The sequence below is a fragment of the Channa argus genome, chromosome 12, assembly GCF_033026475.1.
Source record: "Channa argus isolate prfri chromosome 12, Channa argus male v1.0, whole genome shotgun sequence".
NCBI classification, from domain to species: Eukaryota; Metazoa; Chordata; class Actinopteri; order Anabantiformes; family Channidae; genus Channa; species Channa argus.
The window spans coordinates 10,578,776-10,602,096 of NC_090208.1; the positions used below are offsets into that span (position 1 = coordinate 10,578,776).

The following is a 23,321-nucleotide window of genomic DNA, read 5'->3' on the forward strand; positions in this document are numbered from 1 at the left end:
CTTAGCTACAGGCTGATTTGGTTTTTGCATTTTTTCCTATTGTGGCATGTCGCCGTTTTGGAGTGGAGATTTCATATTGCAGGACTGTAACCAGGTCTCTTGTTGATGGTAATGTTGTTTATTGGCTTTATAGATGTAAACATAAATCTTATAAACCTTGTAAGCAGTCCTATTACATTGTTTTCCATAACACTGGCTTCATGGGAAACATAACTTTTGGCACACACGAAATAGAAAGTGTCATTAACATTAAAGTATAAGGAATAGGAGAAACTTGCTTTACTATTCAGGGTGTGTCATTACGACTTGGCTGAGCTCACGTGGTTTACACAGGGCAGAGCTTAAGCCACATTCATTAAAACCTAATGGTAATCTCAAACGCACAGTATTTTATAAAGAAAACATGTCCTAGCCATGGATATTTGTAATTTTTGGCATGGATGTGTGGATATCTATCTGCTGGAGATGGTAGAATAAAGTCTATATTTATTCATTTGAATATATATCATTTAATATCACCTGGCTAATGCATAACTATATGTGACACGAGTTATCGTGCACTTTTGATCCACGCTCACAGGGGGTAATTACTAGGCTTGCAAATATAGACACATTGCATTCACCCCAGCTGAAATATTCACATCTAAAAAGTTATTGTTAATGTCCTTGCCCTAGTTCGCTGTTTGGATGAAGACACTGGAGTCCTTCTGTTGGAAAACAGGCAAAATGAAAGGCCTCATTTTTATTGTGCTCCAGAGAGGACATTCAGAGCCACTTCACTTCCAAATCCATTTCTGTCACAGGTATAATGTACAACCTTGGTATAATGTCATCTTAAGTTTCAGTCTCTTTTGTTGCATTGGAAAGGATGGATGATTTGGCATGTTATTACCTTGGCTACAGGAAAGATCATGCCTTATCTCTGCGAAAGGCTAAGACAAAATACAGCAATTACTCCAGAGAATTGAAATGTCAAGGCAGGTTTAGCATTTGCAGCCATAGAAATTGGATTTTCCACATCCAAACATAAAGAAATAAGTAAGATATGGAAGTCGGTGTTCTCCAGTGAAAATGCGGTGTGAAACTTTGTTAGCAGAAAGTGACCTGATGAAAGTTAAATGACCTATGTTGTTAGTGAAATTTCAAACGCCTCTTAAACAGTAATCTACTCATTTCTAAGGACTTTAGTTTTAATTGAACACTTTTCTTTCTAAATTATTAGGGCAGTTATAATTACCTAGGTAGCTGCAGCAAGCCATTTGATTACATTTTACTACGCTTCAGTAACTGCAAGTCAGAAAAAAGCCAACTTATCAGTTTGATGTGGATTGTTGGGGGACAGAAAATGTGAGGTACCAGAAATAAAACCCACCATAAACACAGCAAAATGAAAAGATGATATCAGCCATATATGAGAGTAATTTGTCTATAACAGTAGCTTTCACGTGAAAAAACAAACAAGAGTGAAGATTATCATCACATGTGTGAGTGCTCTGTCTAAAGGTTTGTGTTCAGAATCTGCCCTCTGCTTCTCAGAGACTTGAAACAAACTCCCTCTGCTTACATGCAGCTGTCACCACCTGCCAAAGAATTCAGAAATGCTGAGTGGCGAAGTCAAAACAGCTTGTGACCTCGTCTGAAGCGTCTAACCTCTCCCCAGGTCTCTGGTGTTCTGCGCTTTGCACCGTGGGAAGCACCTGTCTCTGCAGCTTCCCCTAAATACACTCAGGACATCATCCGTGGCTGCTCAGTTTAGCCTTTGAGGAGTCTTTAAAAGTAGTTCAGTGGCAGGAAGTTCCGAGAGGTTTCTGTCTATCCATTTGGCATATGCTGAAACATTAGTGGACAAGACAGGAACAAAGCATTTTCAGAGAGGAAAATTTAAAGGTAAAAGGAAATGACTCTGGTATGGGAAATGTCAACTGTCAGACATCTGCTTTTATAAATGCGTCATCAGAGGGGCTCGCTGGCTCAAAAGGGACATTATTCAGAGATATGTTGAGGTAAATTAAGTAATTTCTTAACTGTAATTTCTTTATAAAATATTGTGTGTGTGTATATATACACACAAAGTTTTATTTATATATATATATATATATATATATATATATATATATATATATATATATATATATATATATATATATATATATATAGTTGGATCCCTCCAGTAAAATCATTTTCTGTTTGTGTCAAAGATGTTAGGAAGTTATAATTCTTGCTTTGCCGGATAACGTGTCCTTTAAAGAATAGGAAGAGCCTTCCCAGGGGGTTGCCACACTGCAGTGATAAAAGACAGATCATCTTACATCCTTCTCTGTCTCTAGACACCGACTCCACAACCTCGCTGTCTGTCATTGGGGTGAACTCTGAGTAAAGACAGGTTGCTTAGGTTGGAGACAAATGTTTGAGCTCTGAATTCCCACACCCTTCTCCTGCCCGGTCTTCTTTTTCCTTTGCATCATGCGCCTGGCACCAACACAAGTTAAAGCGAGGCCCATGATGTACATCCAACTACCCGCTCCACAAATCACACAACAACAGCGGGTGAAGGGGCTTTTTCATGCCGGGGGTGTACTCTTACCCTCTGCGGTAAAGTTTCACATGCGTAATGTCTTCTGGCAACGTCACACTTGTGTCCTACATCTTGTTATGTGACAGCATAACAACTGAGCTGTTTACTGATCGTACAGCAACTCTGAACAATTGCGTTATTGTTTGCTTTGACACAGCATGCGCAGATCGACAGACACCGAGGAGTTCTGGGTACATTTATCCCCTTGTTAGAGGAAACTTCAGGGGCTGACTGCATTAAACATCTTAACGTCTGTGTTATCCATCAGAGTTTGTGGGAACAGAGCCACTAATTCAAAGCAAAAGTTCAACATTTGGTGAAATGTTTGCTTCTAGTACGATGAGATTACCAACCCCTCATCAATATACAGCCAACAGCTGGTTAGCTTAGCTTAGCCTAAACACTGGAAATTGGGAAACAGACCCTGACTCTATGTAGCATGGATTGAACAAATGGTTAATGATTTTCACCACCTGCCTCAGACCATTTAATGGCAATTATTCGTTATCACCATAGCTACAGGCAGGTAGGTAGCTGCTCAGCAGGTCATTATCATGTAATGTAATGTTCCCCAATATTGCTTGGTTTTGGCCCAAAAAAAGCCAAAAGGGATGATTATGGTGCAGGCACCTGCCCTGAACTCCTCCATGGAAAGTCTTTGTCAACTATAAATTGTAATAACTAAAGTCACTAGATGTTGCGAATTTTCTACACGTCTCAACCAAATCAATGATGCCAGTAGATAGTAAACCAAACCATAGCTATGAGCTGATAATCATCAAACTTGCATCAGCAGTTAAGCTAACTAACTGAAGATTGTAACCTCATATTTACTAACAATATGAATCCTGTCAATACTAACCGCTAATATAGTTCAAAATGTGGGCAATGCAATTATTTACTTCCTCCCAGAATTACATGCAACTATTAGTGGAAACTGAGCCAGCCAGTCTAGTTCTGCCCAAATGTCAGTTATCTTTTACAACAATTTTGTAGTTTGAACCAATATGGGAATGGTGGACTCACTAACAATAAAAACTAGAATATGGGGATGTAATTACAGAATTTAAACCCCAATTAGCACATATTTGGGTTGTTTTATCCATACAAAAATGAGGACACAGAGCCAGTCCAGCTGTTTCCCTTGTTTGCTGAAGTAACCAGCTCCTGGAAGTACTTTTAAATTCAAAAAGGATAAGAGAGCGGCAAATAGCTCAGCAAAAAGCAAATACACTAACACTTTTCCCTATCCTACCCGACCTATTCTATTTAAAAGCATGGAATTCAAATTCATAGAAATGTCAGGAAATGTAATGAGAGTCTACTTGAGAGTGTCAAGTTTTGTGATATGCATACATTTGAAAATGAACTAAACCCAGTCACACACAGAGTAGTGAGGTAAACCTTGGCAAATCCCACCACGGGCCATTTATTAGCCCAGTACAAGCCTGGCCCTGCACATAAAGGCCATTCAATCAAAAGTTATGTGGAAACCATTGTTGCAGGATTATTGTACTGTGGCTGTAAATTTGTGTGTAAGGCTTATTATCAAAGGGGCCTCCCTGGCAGAGCTTTGGCACAGGGGAGCCGACAAGCTGGGGTCCCACCATTTGTAACTGGGGTATGGGGTGGAGAAAAAAAAACAAAAAAACTTGTGCTTCCACCATGTACATGCATCAGAGAACTTTTCTTTTGGGCTAAGGCCAAAGCTTAACAAAGTTTCCCAAGTTTTATTGGAAACGGTAAAACCTTTGAATATGGTGAATCAAGCTGCAGGGAGAAATTAAACTACCGTAGCTGAGCAGAACAAGGCGTAGAGTTCATCAGCAGTAGTGAGAAGTCAAGACCAATTCCTCACAGGGATCCTGAAATCTGGTGTGTACATTTGTTTGTGATAACATACAGACACTCGGGATATTAGCCTGATTTTTATTAACAGTCCTTGTATGATTTTGTGTGCAGTGGTCTCAGTAATACATTGTTACAACCACGGCTGCAGATGAAAAATAGGAGGTCTGTAAGTGCTGCTATCTGAAAATCTAACTGAATTTTCAAACTCCGTTAGAGGACCCGTGGACCTTCACTTGTGTTTTTCTACCTATGTGTTGTGTTAATTAGTTGATGAGAGAGACACTTTTGAAGCCGAGATGAGAGTGTGTTTGTGTGTGTGTGTGTTTGCGCTGTAATGGCCAGGATCCCTGACAAAAAACATTCATATGCTTGACAACACTGGCAAAAACAAGTACTTCAAAGCAGCGTGCTGACAACCTGCAGTAAATGGTTTACTGTAGTTGCACAGGAAGATAAGAACAACACATGACTATCATTAAGTTTTTTCCACTACAGAGACACAGCTATGATTCTCTTCCAGCCTTGTTGTAATCCAGGCTGACTGAGTCAATGCAGCTTTAATATAGGCGTCAGTTTGACTTGGTGAACTACTGCACTTATAAAGCTAAAGTTATTGCAGTGTCTGTCTTCCTTTGGTTCTAAAAAAACCATATTAATCCAACAATTTTATCACACAATCCTTACATATATATACATTATGAAAAAGAAGCTTTGCCTACCGTATGATTTTTAAGATTTGTAAGACAACAACTGATGTAACAATTATACCTCCATGCTGGCGGCGGCCATTGCCAAATTAATTTTGTTTTTTGGTTGTCCATATGTTTGTACGCCTGTTCAATTCTTGTGATCGGGATATCAGAGCGGTTAGAGGCAATTTCTTCAAATTTGTCACATATCCATATGCACATATGCCACTTACACTCGAGAATGAACTGATTTTTTCGGCCAGAGGTCAAAGGTCAAAATAACTGTGGCCACAACTCTTTTTATTCTGGATGTCACTGGGACTCCTTCACTGTCCCAGTGACATCATGTTTGTCCCTTTACCCCTCCAATTCTAACCCTCCTAAGCTTGTTTTTAAAACCCTTGGACTCACTGATGAGCTGCGGAGGTGGGCATAGGTCAAATGTCAAGGTCACTATGACCTCACATCCTTTCTACGCTTGTGATTGTCACTGTTATTGCCTTCATGAAATTTCTTTGAAATTTCACGCAATAAACTGATTAGATTTTGGTGGTGAAATGTCAGTCACTGAACTCACGTCCATCTCTTTTTTGTCATATGATATATCTCAGAAATGCATGTTATGAATCTTTGACCTATGGATGGACTGATTAGAATGTGAATCTGGCCAGACATGTAAACTGCTGCACAACTGTTATGCTGTAATTCTACTTTATGTTTTAGTTAAATAACCGATCAACTCTTATGCCAATCTCAAAAGAGTTAGTCAAGCAAGATAAAACAGGTTTGTGTTGTTCCAACCCCAAATTTGTGCATTTCTGCATTTGTTTAAAAAGGGAAAAGAACATTTTATCTGGATTAGTTCATTCTCCCTAGCAGAAACCTTGAAGTTCAACTAGATTAAAATCTTCATCACCTGTTTGTAATAACGCCCATCTGTAAGGGATCAGTGTTTACGTAAATCACAACTGCCTCAGTACAGCAGGAACAAAATGATCCACCCAAATTACTGCTGAGGGCCTCCGTTTGGGCGTATTTCCAGTAATGATTGATAAAGTGGAGCTTGTAGAAAGTGCTGCCAGGGTAGGTGTTATATGTAAAACATCACAGGCAGTTAACCAAGCCACACATGACAACCCTGCTCGTGCACAAGGCAGAATGCTGCGCATGAGGAGAGCTGTGAGAGCTGGGCATGTTGGAAGGCAGATAGATGCAGCGTCCCGTGATTTCAGAGGCTGATCGATTTCAGAGAGAATTGTCAAGGATGGCTTGGTGCTGAATTTGGACCAGAACGTCTCCGCATGGAGGCTTTGAATAATTGAACCTCTCTTTAGGAGCACAGCAACACGTCTCCTCGCCTTTCATCTGCTTCCCACAAGTAAAAGGCAGTGACAAGTTCTCATGGAACATACGCAGCAATAAACAGCGGAACACGGCGATTGTAATGCGAACAGTATGCTGCCACTCGAACGAGTAATTGCCTTCAGCAGACCTACAATCAGTGCCCTGTTTGCAGAAGTGAAGTCCGCTCTTTTCCCGTAACAGTGTCAAATATTAGAGTAGAGTATTAGAATTTGGCTCCTTTTTCTCTGCAAACTCTACTTACAGTAAAGGTAGTGTGGTATACTTTCAGCTAGTACACAATTAAAGCAGTCAACACGAAAATGTGTGTGCTCTGCTTCAAAGAGTAGAGATCTTCAAGTGTCCTGTGTTATCTCAGCATCTTTGAGGGTGTGTCTCTCTTTATAAAAATGCTTATATCAAACGGTCTTTTGCATTCTGTAAATGGAAAGTTCATACACATCACATGTGTGGTCTCTCTGATGTTCCACTGGTCCCCCCACCGTGAAAAAAAAAAAAAAAAAACCACCAAAAAAAAATATGCATATGCCACTGTCTGATCCCATTTTCATTAGCATATGGAAATTGGAAGTGCAGGAGACTGAAATGAGATGCCAGTGCCTGTACTTGTCACTTTGTTTGGTCAGAAAACCAAATGTGATCTCTGCCCAAAAAGGCTTTTTAAAAGTTTCCCAATGTCATCTCTGGCCTAGTTCTGTCTCCTAATGAAGGCTTTGTAGTTTGATTAAACAGAGAGTTTGTGAAAGGTGACAGCAAACATACATGTTCAACGCTTTGCAGACATGAAAGACTGTATTTGGATAAAAAAAACTCATGAACCAGAGTCTTAGAAATGTAGAGTTTGAGTTCTGCTAAACCAGGAAAGAAAAAAAAAAAAAAGCTTTCTTGTTTCTTCATATTTCGTTTGTGTGGTGGCTTGTTACACCATGAAGGTAATCCATAACAGAGTGAAGTCTTGGATCCTTGTGGACACACACAAGCTCTAAATAAGAATAGATTTTTATCACTGCCCCATCCAGGAACTCAATAGCGGCATTGTATGCTGAAGGATTTCTACTTTGGCTTGGACTGGAACAAATGGGTGGCCTGAAAATAGCATCCAGGTTCCTCACATAAGCCATTTAACCAAAAGCTCCTCTGTTGCACTGCTGGTTCTGTTCACTGTTTATCTAATAACAATCTTGACTCCTTTCTTTTAGGCCATGCTTATTAGTTTGTTTGCCATTTATGGGCACATGCAATCTTCTCCAAATCTCTTTTGTAAATACCTCTCATATAAAGCCCGTGGCATTTAGTTCGGTGTCCAATTTCCGTGCTGCTAAGGTTAAGCAAGCAGCACTAATTGAATCTCGCATGTCTTCTTGATGATTTATAAAGGAATAGAATAGATTCAGAGGCTTGATCGTCTACAATCTCTGTCATTACGGGAGATCCAAGCAGAGATTATTGTCCGGCTTAATTTAAAACGTCTGCAAATTTCTCATAACCTCTTTGATTCTGCACTGGCTTTCATTTGCAAAGAAAAAAGCAAATCGTGCATGTATGGCTGCCAGATAGATGTTAATGCCAAACTTTAAAATCTGTTTAATTCACAAACTCATTAAAATGCCTTGGTTTTTGCAGAGTGGTTGTTTAAGGGTAAATCTTAACCATAAGTGGCAGCCGCACAGGGGAAACCTGTTAAAAGTCCAATTTAAGAAAAGAAGTTCAAGTTAGCGAAGATCAAATTATGTGAAGATTTTATAATGTGATTTTCTAATGTTAGCCGATTTTCCATGTCCTGCTTTACATATAGAACATGAAACAAAGGGAAAGCGACATATGAATGTTCATGTCCACCTTCCACTGAATTGAGCATGAAGAGAAATCATACGAGGATGCAAGGACTCCTCCCAATAACCATTCAGGCTTATTTCCAGGACTTCTGAGTCACTTCCCATGTTTGCCATGGGTCACTTTGCCTTCACTGCTCATGTTACAGAGTACTCTCTGCAAACATTAACATTTGGGAATCCCATTTCATGTTATCTGACAGTATACTGTGCTGTGGAGCTGTGGTGATTCATAGCTTGATCTTTAATCATCAGGTTGTATCATTTCGAGTCTTTATGCCAAGCTAAATTAACTGGCAGCTTCATATTAACCTCCTAGACGACATGGGTAGTACTGGTCTTGTATCTTGTACACAAAGATACATCCTTTTTTTTCTTATCGAGGTACGTGGCTGGTCTTCTCTGACACTGAGAGCTATGTGTCGTACAGTATATAAATGCATCTTATCGCTCGTTGTCAGCAGCAGTCTGCTTTGCAGTCTCACCTGTAAACTGCCCGGTAAAACCCATAGTCCGTTATCTGGCTGCAGACGCTCCGCCTGAGCAGTCGGGGGTTAAGTGCTTTGCTCAGGGGAACTTTGAAATTAGTTAGCGAGGGAGGGGTGAGTGTTACTCGTTTGCGTTCTTGGCACATACTTTATTTTCACACAGTTTGGGGATTTAAACTGATAGGCTGCTGCATTTTATCACTTCCCCCCCCCCCCCAAATCTCCAGTAAAAGCATAGGAAAGCTTAGTTAAATATTTATAAAAACTGCTCACGGACAAGCAAGTATAAAATGTATATATCAATGTAGACTTGTGTAACATCTAAATGGTGGGGACTGTTTATTCCAGAGCAGCCAATGCAGTGCCTCAGAGCGGAGGAGTTGTCCACTCGTTAGCGAGCTGGTATTTGCGGCTTCTTTGCTCAAAAACCCTCCAGGATCAAACCTGTAATAGGAACAATGTGTGCTGATGAAGAGCCATGGGCCTAGAACCACCTGAAAATACAGGTCAGGATTATAAATGATCCCAAGAGGACGGCCCCCCTTCCTTCTCCTCCTGTCGACCTTTGACTTGGTCAGTTTGAGTGACACACAGAAAGGAAACATGATGCAGAGGTACTTTTCCTCAAAACACTCTTTGTTGTCTTTTCTGTAGAACTTGAAGGGATCATGAAAAATCTCCCGCAGTTACTTTCCACGTTTTATTACGTTACCACGTGTGGCGTTTCTTTGGTATATATTTCATATATAAAAGTCCTCTAGCCCCTGGGTATCACATGTGATTTGCGTTTTTACACATGCTTGATGCCATCACTTTGGTATCCAACAGTCTCATTTAGAGCCAAATACTTAAGTTAACACAATTTCACTAATGCCGTTCATCATATTGCATTAAGCTTTTCAGATGTTTTGATCGTATTTGTTTGGTGGCGTGTGCTCTGTGTTTGATATTTTTTTTACATGCATGAGAGCGGCAAACACTATGGTCCCCAATTTTTGTCATTAGTTTCACTTCCAGCAGCTTTGAGCCTTTTGGTCCTCTGGGGATCTTACGGTATATTAGGTGGAAGCTCATTGTTGCGTCTGCTTCAGAGGGAATAATGAAGACCCACAGTGTAGCTTCTACGTGACCTGATTAAAGCAACGTTATGTAACTTTTCTATTACTGGTTTCATCAAAGTTTTGTAGCTTTATTTATTTTAATTTCATCTTCGCTAATACCTTAAGGCTTGGTGAGGCGTGACTCCACGATGCTGCTGGGCTTGGCCAAGAATCATCAATAGGTGTAAATCTTCCATGGAGACAGTTTTTTTGTTCAGTTTCTACTTCTAGTTTCCCTCTACTTTCAGATTTTAACTACGCAAACGGTTGTAGCCTCATATTTCATTTACACCTAATTCAAAGCACATTTCCCCAAATGTACAAGTGTTTTTATTTAAGAGCAACAATCTTGCACAAAGAGTGTAAAACCCCTACAGTAGGTTTTTATTTTTGAGCAATTTCCGTGTTACAATCCGCTGTATAAATGTTTTATTTGACTAAATGCGGAATTGCTTTCACACTGCAGTAAAAAAAAAAGAAAAAAAAAAAGTGGTACTTGAAGCACGTTGTTGACGGTTATGACTCAGCTCCGGAGGAAGGTCCTGCTAGGAACTGTGATTGCTTTGTGAAGAAATTGCCCTCATTAAGGGGAGTTAATGGCTCACAAAAGTAACTGACGGTGCAGTGGTTTGTGTGTGTTTTTTAAGAGGAAAGATTGACAGAGGTAAGAAAAACGGGAGCCTTGTTCATTTGCAAGGAATCTTGGCTTTCTGTCCTAATGTGTTTCCACTCACAATTCCCTTTCACCTGCATGCTTTGTAAATCTGATTTTCCTTACAAGTCATCGTTGTCAAACTCTGGAGTAGCAAAATTACCACATATTGTGCTCTTCAATACTCTCCAGTGAGAGTTTCAGTTTGGGTTAGCTTTTTCTTGGGGGTTTTCTTTTGAAACCCAGAGGCAAGATGCCCACAGTATCTCAGAGAGGCTCGCAGAGAGTCTTCCTGTGCTGGGAAAATAAACTCTGAGCTGGCTGACTCAGTGAGTCTAGACCTGTCAGCCCAGTGATGACACTTTATTTTTGTTTCCACTCAGGACCCGTGCAGGGCTCAGAGACACTCACAGCATTCAGCTTTCTCCCAGAGCTCATCTGGACCCTTTTTAAATGTATATAAGTTCTTCAGGAAAGCCACAAACTTCAATTGTCAAGTTGTCTTTAGTGACTGCTTTTCTGGTAACGTCGACTAGGGAAGCCCGGCGTGACAGTGCACGTGATGTGGTTTAGGCTTGTGCGTGCAGACATACACTTAACTTTCACCACTTTTACATGATAAACAAGTTGTGAGATGCTGCTTTGGCTAACTGTGCACCTACCTGTCATCCTCACGCCGTGGTGTGGTGAGGCCTCCCTGCAAGCTAGACCTTTTACTTGCAGATAATATTACTGCTGGTCTGCCACACTGCACCATTATTTTATGATTTGCTAGAGTGTTGAATCGAAAAATTGAATTGTTTTTTGGTTTTTTTTTTTTGTAGCCTGTGCCCAGCAGAGGGCTAAATTGGCAATCATCTTTAGTGTGGGTGGATTTGAGGGGTCAGTGGAGCCTTTCCACTTTGATGAAATTCTAGATTCAGACTTTAATTACATCATACTTTCATCTGAAGTCGTAAAAAGATCCCTCAGCTGTCATTTAATGTCCAGTGTGCCTAGCTGGCGTGTGATAATAATAACATCTGCCTTTACCGAGTAGTTTTATATGAGCAGTGAATTCATCAACTTCACGCAACAGACTCGAAACGGTCTGTTCTAGACTCTCGACTTTCCATTGTGCTCTTAAATCTTTCATCCCTCCATTCTAATATAAGATCTCCTTCTCAGCTCGTTGTCCCCCTCTCCCTCACATCACATCCTGTCTATCATAGGGTATCTATGACATAGGGGCCTGTACCCGTCACTGTTGCGTGCTCATGCTGTTGCGGGAATGATTGGGTCATGCAACGCTCAAGGAAACACCAGCCTCAGACCACCGAGGCTCGTGGGTAATCTGAAAGATGCTGAAGGTTTAAGCTCTTTGGAGGTACAGAGATAAAATACTAAAAACAATAAAAGGGGAGTAAAGCAGTAACGTTCTTCTAACAATAAAAGACAAATTAAAGGTGATAGAAACTTAAGAGAAATTGCAGTTTAGCTACGCAAAGTGCATCAGTGCAAGTTTGAAGACCATGAGCACACGCACATCACATTTTTTGGTACCTTATGAAGCATATGATATTCATTTGTTTAGGTTTCGAGATCTATCTTCGAGACGGCCCTCATATAAAGTTAGCGACATGAATTTTGTTTGTGCACAACTTTAAAGCCTCAATAATCTTACATTTTATTGACTAAGAAAGCTTTAAAGCTCATAAATGTTCTCACCTGTTTTAACATCATAAACTTTAGTTAATGTGCCTAATCGGGCCTGTTGGGGGGGTTTAGTCAGATTCAAAATTCCTTGTTCATTCATTAATTACTACAGTTGATTAGTTCAGTCACATATTAGCTGTAAATTAAGCTAATTTAATTACATTTGTCCTAAATTAAAAGAAAAACTAAATATAAATCATTATTAATTTATTATTAATGATTAACCTACAGAGGCTGATGTACCATGTCTCACTGTCACGAAGGAGGTACAAATACAGTACTGCTGTATTTCATGTTGCTCTTTTGAGAGAAAAAGCCTCAGTGACGGGGACCCTATGGATTACTGGCATCTCAAGGAAACTTGCAAGTGTAAATGTTTCCAAGAATTGTACCATTTAGTAACCAACGTAAAATGTGCAAAAAGGTAAATTAAACATGAAGAAACTATATGAAAACATAGACCAAATATAGTGGTAACTGCAATGCAAATATTTAAAGCTCAATTAACTGTTTTCGCCCATATTCAGGTGTTTTTTCAGAGTTCTGTGCGCCAGTCTATTAAAATAGCTGATAGTTTCAATAACATAACTTGAGCAACACACACACACACACACACACACACACACACAATACTGACATAATACTGGCTCACACATCCCTGGTGTTGATAAGGTCAGCCAGCAGACATGTCATCCGTTAGCAGCAGGTATAAAGTTACACATGATCTCAATGTGACATCCAATAGCCAGAGAGGTCTTAAACGCAGATAAAGTCCTTCATATGAACTTGAACAAGCGAGGGATCATTTGATGCTAATCATGCACTGCATGTCCCATTTGCCTTCTGGAATCTCGATGGACAACTTCTGACCAGAAATTCTTCTGCAGCTATTTCAGCTACTCTAGCACTCAAGTGTACAGACACACACACACACACACACACACACACACACACACACACACACACACACACACACACACACACACACACACACAGAGAGAGAGTGAGAGAAAGAGAGAGAGAGAGAGATAAGAAAGCAGATCTGCGTGATACCACTCATGTTGGCATCATTATGTTCAGCACAATAATCACCACACAAACACACACAGTGAACTTCAAAAGCATCTTCTGGCTGATTTGCAGGAAGGAGTCATTTTGCCACAAGCGGATGTATTCTCTCTTTTTTTAGAGTTCATCAGGACACAGAGTCTCTTTTCAGAAGGATTCTGACGGACTGAATGATCAAACCGGTTTATCCTGTAGTAATGAGTGATTGCAGCACACTGTAGGTTTCTTTCCTGGCATCTCAGCATCTCACGGTGTAATCAGGGGTATTGATTGACTACTGGGTTACTCAGAAGCTTAAATCAGTCACTGGCTGATTTATTTAATGCGTGCTAGGTCAGGCTGAGGTTGCTTTCCCCTGGACGTGTGCATATAATTAAGTCTCGACCAGTTTTAACATTTGCATAGCATGTATTACTCTTGCTTGCAAAAATCACACTATTTAGTTGACAGCTTGATGCAAATGGGCGAGACCACGTTGTTCAATGCAACTAGACTTTTATTATATGTGATTACCAGTTTTACGTATCCAATGGATTCCTAACACGTGCCGTGCATGCAAAGAGCCAACATATAACTTGGTTAACATTTGAAAGCGACCATTAATTTACACTGTGGATTTCATCTTAGCCTGGCCAAGCGAAGCTAGGTTCATCATAGTGTTTCCCCTTTTCATTCACAAGACAGGGAATCTTTGGATTGTGTTCAGTTTTCTAGTAAACTGATTATAAAGTTTCCCAAAAGTAACACTCCCACAGATGCAGGGATAGATCATGTTTTCAGTGATGTCTTCAATTTGCAGCAAAGCGTTCTGATAGAGCCGTCAGGATGCTCGCATGTGCCAATTTAACTCGCAGCACAAAGTGATGGGACTCGGCCAATCGATCGGCTTATTACTGACCTCCCCTCATCAGGGAGTGTGTTCTGCTTCCATCACAACCGCAGTCAGTACTGCGGGAAGGATAATTGCAGTGTGCAGTGTACGGAGTTGGGTCTCAAGTATCCCGGCACTCAGCTTGTTGCCAAAGGAAAGCACATTGATCTCAGAAGGTGATGAAAGGGCTCTCTCAAAGGCCCCGCTCCTCCTCAGGAGCGTTCAAGCCTCGACGCAGAAGCAGAACAAAAGTGCAGATGATCCGTATGCTTGCAGGCCACAGTCATATTTTCGTCGTTTCTCTTTTGCGTGTGTGTTTTACAAAAAACTAAGGAAAAGGTGCTCGTTCCGTAATGATTCTTAGACCTTAAAACTGTTAAGTGCATGTGAATATTGTGGTCAGTCAGTGCAGAGGCTTGCAAGTGCGAAACACACTATCTCTGTCTGCATTTACAAGCCCATCACCGAACCGAAGTCCATTTTATTCTGGTGGTGCAAGGAGATAAAGATGCATTTTTAATACCAGTTTCAATCTCCCTGACGCAGTGTTAATGGAGCCTGCAGCGACAGACATATACCTCGCACACTAATGCACTCGTGGCTTAATGAACTAATAACTGGCATCTGGACAAACACAGCAACACACACACACACACACACACACCATATTCATCAGGAATGGGTGGGGACATGATTTAATTTCGAGTTGATAACAACATTCATTGACCACTACTTGGTGCGTACACACACACACAGAGATGCTCTCAGAAAGTTTGCCTCATTAATTTTATTTTCATGATGTTGCTGCTTTCTGTGTTGTAATGAATCTTGCTTCATGAAATTACTTTCCGACTCCTGTTGGATGATGTCTGGGGACTGTCTGGCATTAACAAGTGTTCCTGTTGGTTCTGTGAATTAGTTTTAACTTTAACATAATGATAACAGCGCGGGCATGGAGACTTGAGTGTATCAGAACTCTGCATTTTGATGATGTCTTGTAATTGAAAACTGCAGAACTGCATTTCATTAGTTTGCGGAGCAGGCGTCACTGTTCATTACCCCTCATGAGTGTTCGTTAGATTTAATTCTGCCCCTAATCAGTGGGATGCCTTGATTTACAGCTGTTGTATAAATCATACTGTAAATTTCCAGCTAACTAATCATTTGGCCTTGAGTAGCAATGCAAACATGTCTGACTAGATAAAACAATACATTTATAACAGAGGAATCAAAAGTCTTCTTTTATAAAGTTGTGGATTTTGCCAGTGTGTTCACTCAGCAGAAGACTCTACTCAAATTTTATGTGGTGACAAAATGGGTGGGCCACGTAAGCACAATGAGTGAATGTAAAAATCAGACACAATGGTCTCTATTCTTGGCAACAAATTAAATATAATTGCAAATAATTATTTAGGAAATGGCTACAATCATCATAGAATACTGTTTTTCTAGGTCGGCTGCGTTTCAAATGTGGGTCTTGGGGAAATTAGGCCACCGAATTGTTCTGCAAAATGTTGTGTTTATATTGTGTCGCCAAAAAAACCCTTTGTGCCACAATAGACAACCGGCTTTAACACTGTGCCTTCACAGCTTATCGTGGCTCCAAGTATTTAAGGGCTATTAAACTGCAGTCGGTTAAACAAGGTTAGGAATAGGGTTGTTGAAATGTTAACACATGCTAACCATGGAGCAGACAGCAATAAGATGGAAACTTCATTTCCATTTCATTTGAACTTCCATTCACTTGGACTTCCCGTAATCAGTATGTGAATTGCATCCATGTCTCATTCTGCCTCTTGATGTGTGTCAGTGCGGCTCTGAGGGATCGAGAAAGACTTCAGACAACCTGAAGTCGACGATTTCCAAGGTTGTGCCAGCAGTTACTGTAAACAGATTGTGTGCTTGTCTTACGGTACAGGAGAACATACTGTGAACCTTAATTCGGTCAGCTGAACGGCTTTTACACCGGCAGAGGCCACCGAGCATGCCACAGACAGTTTCAGGACATTTTATGGTAATTTGAGCACCAGCATTCTATGTCCTAGAGGCTTGTGAGGGCCGGAAAAGAGAAAACTTTCCTTTCTGTGTTGTCGTCCCTCTTAAATTGAAAGTTATAGGAAGTTAAGGGATTAGTAAAAGGAGTTAAGGAGGTCGACTGGAGGACTACAAGGACTTCCCTTCTGGAGCCAGTGGGGTGAGTCACAAGTGCAAGGGGACTTTTCTTTGTCTATAGCCATGACGGATGACTTCAGGAGGAATCTGAAGCTGGAGACACAGAGCAGACCTCCATCTGTCAAGTGTTTGGTAGCAGTTCATCTGTAAAGGTAAACTTTGGTTACTGTTAAAACCTCAGATAGCAGTGGAATCATTCAGTAAACTTTGGCGTTAATTGGAAAATAAAAACGTTACTTAAGTGACTTATACTGTAAAATGAGTTTAAATGTTATCTTGCGACAACCTCGTTAGTCAGTATGATGGTAGCTAAAAAGAAGAGAGAAGTCAGCAGGTGCTTGGAAAAGATCAATAAAGGGCTTCGATATAGTTTTTTGTTTTTTTTTACTTCAACCAAGTCAAATCTGTTTAATTTATCCCTGACTAATCCAAATGCTTCACTGTTTATTAATGTAACCAACAAACGGATGCAGGACTTGTTGGTTTAAATGTGGTAAAGTATTGGATAAATGGAAGCATTTCCTTGAAAGAACTGGTAAAATAAATGAAACGTGCATTACTATAGTTTCTAGTACAACAAAGAACGTGCGAAGCCCCCGAACATCTGTATAGGAAACCTCAATTATTATCATTTAAAAATGACCCTCATTCTTTTCTGTTAGGTTTTACAATGGGCTCTAGTTTTTTTGGAAGGAGGTATAATTGCAGGAAAGTTTGAGCGTTAGCTGTTGGATTTTCCCATTCATACAGTATTTTCACAACAATGCACTCCCCCCCCTCCCCCCCGAAGATGAGGAGTGAACAGTCACATTCACGGATGAGGCTGATTATAAAATTGCGGTTGAATTTCCCCCATTGCACAGAGGATGCAGTGTTCCCTGAATCTGAATTTAATGTATTGATTTATTCATTGTCATGTGGAGTAATAAGGATCTTGGATCAAAATGGCTGTGCTCTGTGCCAGACATTTCCACAAAAATGTTCTTGTAAAGTAAGAAATGATTGTGCAGTAGCAAGCCAGGTTTTGTGCAGCATTAGTTCCGTTGACCTGGATACAAAGCGATGCCAGATTTAATAGGCTCATCCATCCGTGATTTGGGATTTAATTCACTCTATTAAAGTCTGTTTTGACTACATCGTCCCACGTTTATGGAATGTCTGGAAAAGCATCAATCACCAGGTTCAGGTTTGAAATATTCTGAACATTTTATTCAAAGTTGTGAAAGTAAATGGTGCAAGGTTGACATGTCCCAGTGTACTGACACTGACAAACTGCTGATGTTGAAGCCACTTTAGAAATTTTTAAAATGATTTTTTTTTTTAAAGGCTGGAAGAATGGCTCTCCAGCTCAATATTTTAGAAAACATTATTTGAAAACATGATGGAATCAGAGAGCCGTGACCAAACCACCGTCGTACATCCCTACTTTTCAAATTGGCCATATGAAAGCAAAGTCAATTCACAAAAGAAAACTACTCATTGAATTGACTGCAGAGCAAAACATTTTAAGAACCAAATCATTCAAAGTTGTTTTTTTGGCCTCGGAGGCGCCTTCTATCCTTGGCGTAAAATTTACCATAACTGAACCAAACACCAGCAAAACAATTTCATGTCACTTTGTGAAAACATTGGCACTGGGAGTTTTGTGGAGCCATGACATTTCCCCTAAACATTCTGCTGGACATTGTATTTGTATGACTCATATATATAAACAGTAAGGTCAGCAAGCAGGACTTTGGGTGTGTGTATGTGAAACGGACTGGTTGTTTACAATTCAAGAAAAAAATAGTTGTAAGTTGACCACAGAAAACGAATTAAACAGAAAATTATTGTGGATCTCCTCTTGCATTACGTTTTGCTTCTCTGATATTTAAACTGTCTCTGCACCATTAACATATCAATCGACAATTAACAAAAGTACATGTTGCCTCTTCTGAGGGTTTGATTTCATGTGCACAAATGAAACGTTCACTTAGCAAATGTGCAAATAAATTTCTACATTAAATGTTTCAACTGGTGGCATTTTAACATGGGAGAATGCAAACTTTATGTTTATGAATCTCACATTCATAATCACAAAGCAGTTGAGTTTGCTGAAGTTACAGCTGGTACCCAGATTGCTATTTTTGGCACAACTTTGAGTTTGATCCTGAAGAATAGCTGGATTACTCTCAGAGTCTTTCAGTGGTCTGATTGTGTATATCGAGCTCTCGAACAATGCTAGCTTTGTAAATTACTTTGGCCACGGCTAGTTCACTAATTTTGAGAAAAAGCAAGAAATTAAGCAGAGGTTTCAAAAGCACGAAGTGTAAACAAGAAGTTTATTATGTCAAGTAATGCGTACATTTGAAATAATGTTGTAACGAAGAACATGAGCAAAAATCATTCAAAACAAAACAGCCATGGCTTATAACAATGTTTAACAATGCTGCCAATTACATGGGATTCCTTTCTGCCAAATAACATTAAAATAACTACTATCAGTGTTTTGGAACTAATTCTTGGGACTGTAAAAGTCTCATGTAGGACTATACCTGATAAAGTGGAAAATGAATCAAACATTAAAGTTAAGGCCTTTGTGCTAATGATCTCATGCTGCTCTTACAACCAAATGCCGTGGTGCCGTTCGTCTTACGGGTAAAAATGGGAAGTTTTGTGACGGGAAGTCTTTGCATAAATCATAGGTGGCTTTCGTTCATAAGCTTTCTATACTGTCCTAAATGTTTTTTCAGTGAGACTCACCCGTCTAACCCATCAGCCATCACTCTGAGTGAAACCTTAAGGGCCTCACAAAGCCTGTTGGGGTGTAGCAGAGTGTAGCAGAGCATAGAGGAGCAGGGATTGAGTTCGAGTCTTATGAAAGTGCTAGGTTACATAGTACACCGGAAGTAACTGAATTCTCACACTCATTAAATATCTAATAGGAATTTCAGGTACCACACATTTCTGCTGCTTACGTACCAAAAACAGAAAACCCACTAAATAACAAATGCTCAAAACACAATGCACAACACAGCAGGGTCCATTTATCTGACTAAAATCTTTGTCTGACCAAACATTTGAATGAACATCGAGTACATTCTGATTTATTTCACTTTCAGTGTCAAAAGCTGTTGAAGGGGTTTCAACAGATTGTTCAGGGCTGTTTACCCTCATCATAAAACTTTTCGTGAAACCACTGTTCCATGACTAAACTTGGAATACTGTGAGAAAACATCAGGCCAACGTAAAGTTTTTGAACAAGAACAATGTTTTGTCCTGACAGGCAGCTTAAGATCACTCAGCAACTCAGAACTGAGGTTGAGTCCAATTCATTTCATTTATTACTTACACCCTTAATTGATTAGAAAATATCTAAAAACCGATTTGGACTGTGCTTTAAATCATTCTTTCATTTTTGCTTCATAAACTGAAATGTTATAGCATTTCTGTTGGCATATGGTATAAAAATCTTTCAGTGTTACTGGTGTAGTTGGGTTGCATGGGAGTCTCTCCTTACAAGCTATAATCAGAATGAAAAATACTGTGATGAATATTGGGAATCATGATATCTGAAAGTAATGCAGACTATGTTGTCTGGACCACCAACCCCCATGTGGGGAGTGTTTTCACAGCAGCTGTCAAACACTAAAATCAGGAGGATGTTGTATCTGTGTCGAATATATTCCTCTCAGAGGTGTCAAGTGTCTTTTCAAAGTGAGCAATAATGTAGCGACTGCCAAACGCCGTAACCCCCCTTCTGTTTCCTTTAAAACCTTAAAAAACAAACCTAAAGAGCAACCGGGGTTGATGTCAACCATAGTAAAGTGAGAGTCAGACTCCACCTGTGGTTACATACTTTAAACTTTGCCTAGACCTTTGGCTGGCAGTGCCTGACATTATCCTGGAAGCTCTCCAAAAGGAGCAGAGACGGAGCCAAACAGTGGGATCCAATTGAGGACTACGTTTCATACAAAGCGTTGTGCAACATAATCCTGCATCTTGCACCCCAGTAACACGCCTGGAGCGTCATAAATCACCTAAACACTGCGTAAAAGGGATTGTTCGTGTTATTTTACTCTTTACTGCTGCTTTGTTTTCCCCGTCCTTATAGCTGCCTTAGGAAAGTTTACAAAGAGGAAGGAATGGCGATCCAATACCGTGCTAAAATATAAAGAGAGACGTCTTGGGGTGGAAGGTCCTGTAAAGTTGTTTGGAGTAACAATGAATATGGTTGTTTTGGTTAGCTGTGGGCGAGAGCCTTGGAGTAGCTTTTGACACCCAGGCAACTAATGTCTGTTGAAGAACTCCCTTCTAACCCCTGGACTGATTATCAACCTCTAACATGACAACAAAATGCTATATTTTGCCAGAGACAAAAGAGGTTTCAAATTGATTTGCATAATTACTCTTCACATTATTGTTGCTGCTTATAAATGGATCCAGTTTTCTGTTTTCGTCTGTGTACCAGTCGTACCAATAAGGTTACAACTGGTGTTGCTGGTTCAGCATGTTTGTCGGTTCAGCTTAGCACATCCGAAAAGAACAACAGCCATGACTGAAGTCGTCAGGGGACCAATTGAAAGTCCTCCTCAATGGTGGAGCATCCCCAATCTATGTGTATAGAATAAGCTTGGCCTGCAAGTCACTCAGTAGCCTCTCCCTTTGGATGCATTGTAAATCCACCCAGTTATTTGGAGCTTAGAGGACACTAAATGCCACTGTTTAAAAATTAGTTCCAAGCCGCCAACCTTAGGAAAAGATTGCATGCACTGCTGGGAGAAGGAGGTCATTCTGGGAGAAATGGTCCCAACTTCCAAAATGAGAGCTACCTGCATACAGCACAATCCAGTCAAGAGTCAACATGTAAAGCCTGACAAAGCATGTAATTGTTTTACTCCTCCAGCTGAGCTTTAGCATATTGATGGTGTAGACAGGAAAATGGCAAACAGGAGAACAAGGCCTGGATAAACAAATTAAAAGCCAGAGCATCCGCGCTGAAAGAAAAGCATAGAGGAGAAACGGGGATGACAGCGTGAAGCTTTTTTTTTTACATCAGCTTATGTTTACCTAGATCCTAAATATTTAATGAACCTTGAGATTTCTGAGGTGTTTTGTAGTCCAAGTATAATATTTTTTTGTGTCTCAGTCGTATCCTGCTGGTGGGTGGTTTCACTGTGAGAACATTGGAAGAGTATAAAACTTATACAAATAAAAAGACAATCAAATTACCAGCTCAAAAAGTATTCTATTCTTCTTTAATGCAGGACCTCCAGGAAAGCGAGGAAGAAGAGGCCGTGATGGAGAAGCTGGTATGTGCATTGTGTCTGTGTGTGTGTGTGTGTGTGTGTGTGTGTGTGTGTGTCTGTGTGTGTGTGTTGCTCTAGTCTTAATCCAGAAATATTTAGGACATGAGAAAGTACACTGTATATCTCCATAGGCCAGAAAAAGTTATAGATGTGTAATTTGTGGCTTGGTGGTTTGACTGTTCACTTGTATTGTTTCAGTTATAGTTTCACTATAGAAACACTACATGTTTACAGTAAAACCCAGAGACAGTGCAGTTTGAGAAAGTTCCAGCATGTCCAATCGTCCCCGTCAAAGATCTGTATACACTCCGACCCTACGGTGCTGAATCCAGACACGATGTACTTCAGCATCCATAATAACCCACGCTTGTTGGCCTCCACAAGCTCGGCAACAAGTTGTTGTAATGCATTCAGGGTCTCCAGTCTCCCCTCCCTCCTCCTCCCACACACACATTCTCCAGAGCTGACTCGACAAACTTGGCCCAGCCGGGGCCTCGAGCTTCTAGGAAAAGTGACGTGCGGTGATGCTCCCACAGACGGAAAAGTGTCACCGCAAATTGAATTCACAGCGAGAGACGCGCAACTTGGCAGCGAGCTGTCTCCACACACACACACTCCGCTCACCTGACAGTGAAGGTGATAATGGTTTCTGGAGGCCGTGTTGCTGCGCTCGTAGCACAGTGAGCAGAGTGTTTTGGAACAAAAGTGCTGCCCTTTTTAAAGAGAAAGTTAAAGAGAGACGGGGCAGAACAAGGTCCCAGTGAGAGTGAGGTGTAGGTTTGGAGAAGCAAACACTGTCTGTCAGAGAAGAAACAACAGTCACGACTTTATACAGTGACAGGACTCAGATTTAATTCGTGGGAAAGGTCGTGTTAGAACTTTTGTTTTGTATTTATATTTAATCAGCTTCTTGTTTGAGACCATGTTGTGCCTTTTTAATGCACGGATCAGTGTGGTGTGGCTATTTGCCTTTACTTTTCTTCTCATTTACATAATGCTATACTGATCCAGTGTCTGATTTGAAAGCGAGGGAGGATGGAAGGGGGGGGGGAAACAATGAGAAATCAAATAACAGAGACAACAGTTGAATGCTCTGTTTGGCTGCAGTTCTGAAATGCCGCCAAGCTTTGTTTATGCTTAAGCAGCACTTAACTTTCCAATAAACATCCACCATGCCAGCGTATTTCAAATGGCACCATTATGCAAAGACAGTTTGTTCATTCTCTGGTCAGCCAGAGCCAATGTGGGGAATGTGAATGGCCTCCTCTTGCTAAATCAATTGGAAACAAGCAAACAATCATACCCGCTCACTATGTCTGGACTGGAATGACACAGTGGTCTATTAGGGGGAGACAATAGGGAACAATTCAGATGACAGGCCTCACCGCTTTGTATAACAGTCCAAATTACAATGCTGAACTAGGCTGGAGTATGTCTAGTTTGTGTACTTAAAACTGCAGGAGACACAGTTAAATTCATGTCGTGAATGGTGAATTTAAGCGGCGTTAACGCCAGTCTGTTATCTGCATGTACGAAAGCATTTTGAACGCCTTCACAAAGGCACATTAAATGCTCTACATTTCATTCTGCGCATCAGCGTTGGATTACAACCCTGAATTATTACTGCTACACTTACTGTGTGGATGTCTTTCAGAGCATAAAGAAAGCAGAAATATTC

General features: G+C 40.4%; 1 protein-coding gene across 1 annotated transcript in view; it reads left to right on the forward strand.

Annotated features, from left to right (window-relative positions):
* Positions 1 to 23,321, forward strand: part of LOC137137776 (collagen alpha-1(XXV) chain) — a 131,983-nt gene that overhangs the window by 48,824 nt on the left and 59,838 nt on the right. The window contains exon 3 of the mRNA XM_067524423.1: positions 21,602 to 21,646. Coding sequence (XP_067380524.1) covers positions 21,602 to 21,646 — 45 coding nt within the window. The remainder of the gene's footprint in view (positions 1 to 21,601; positions 21,647 to 23,321) is intronic.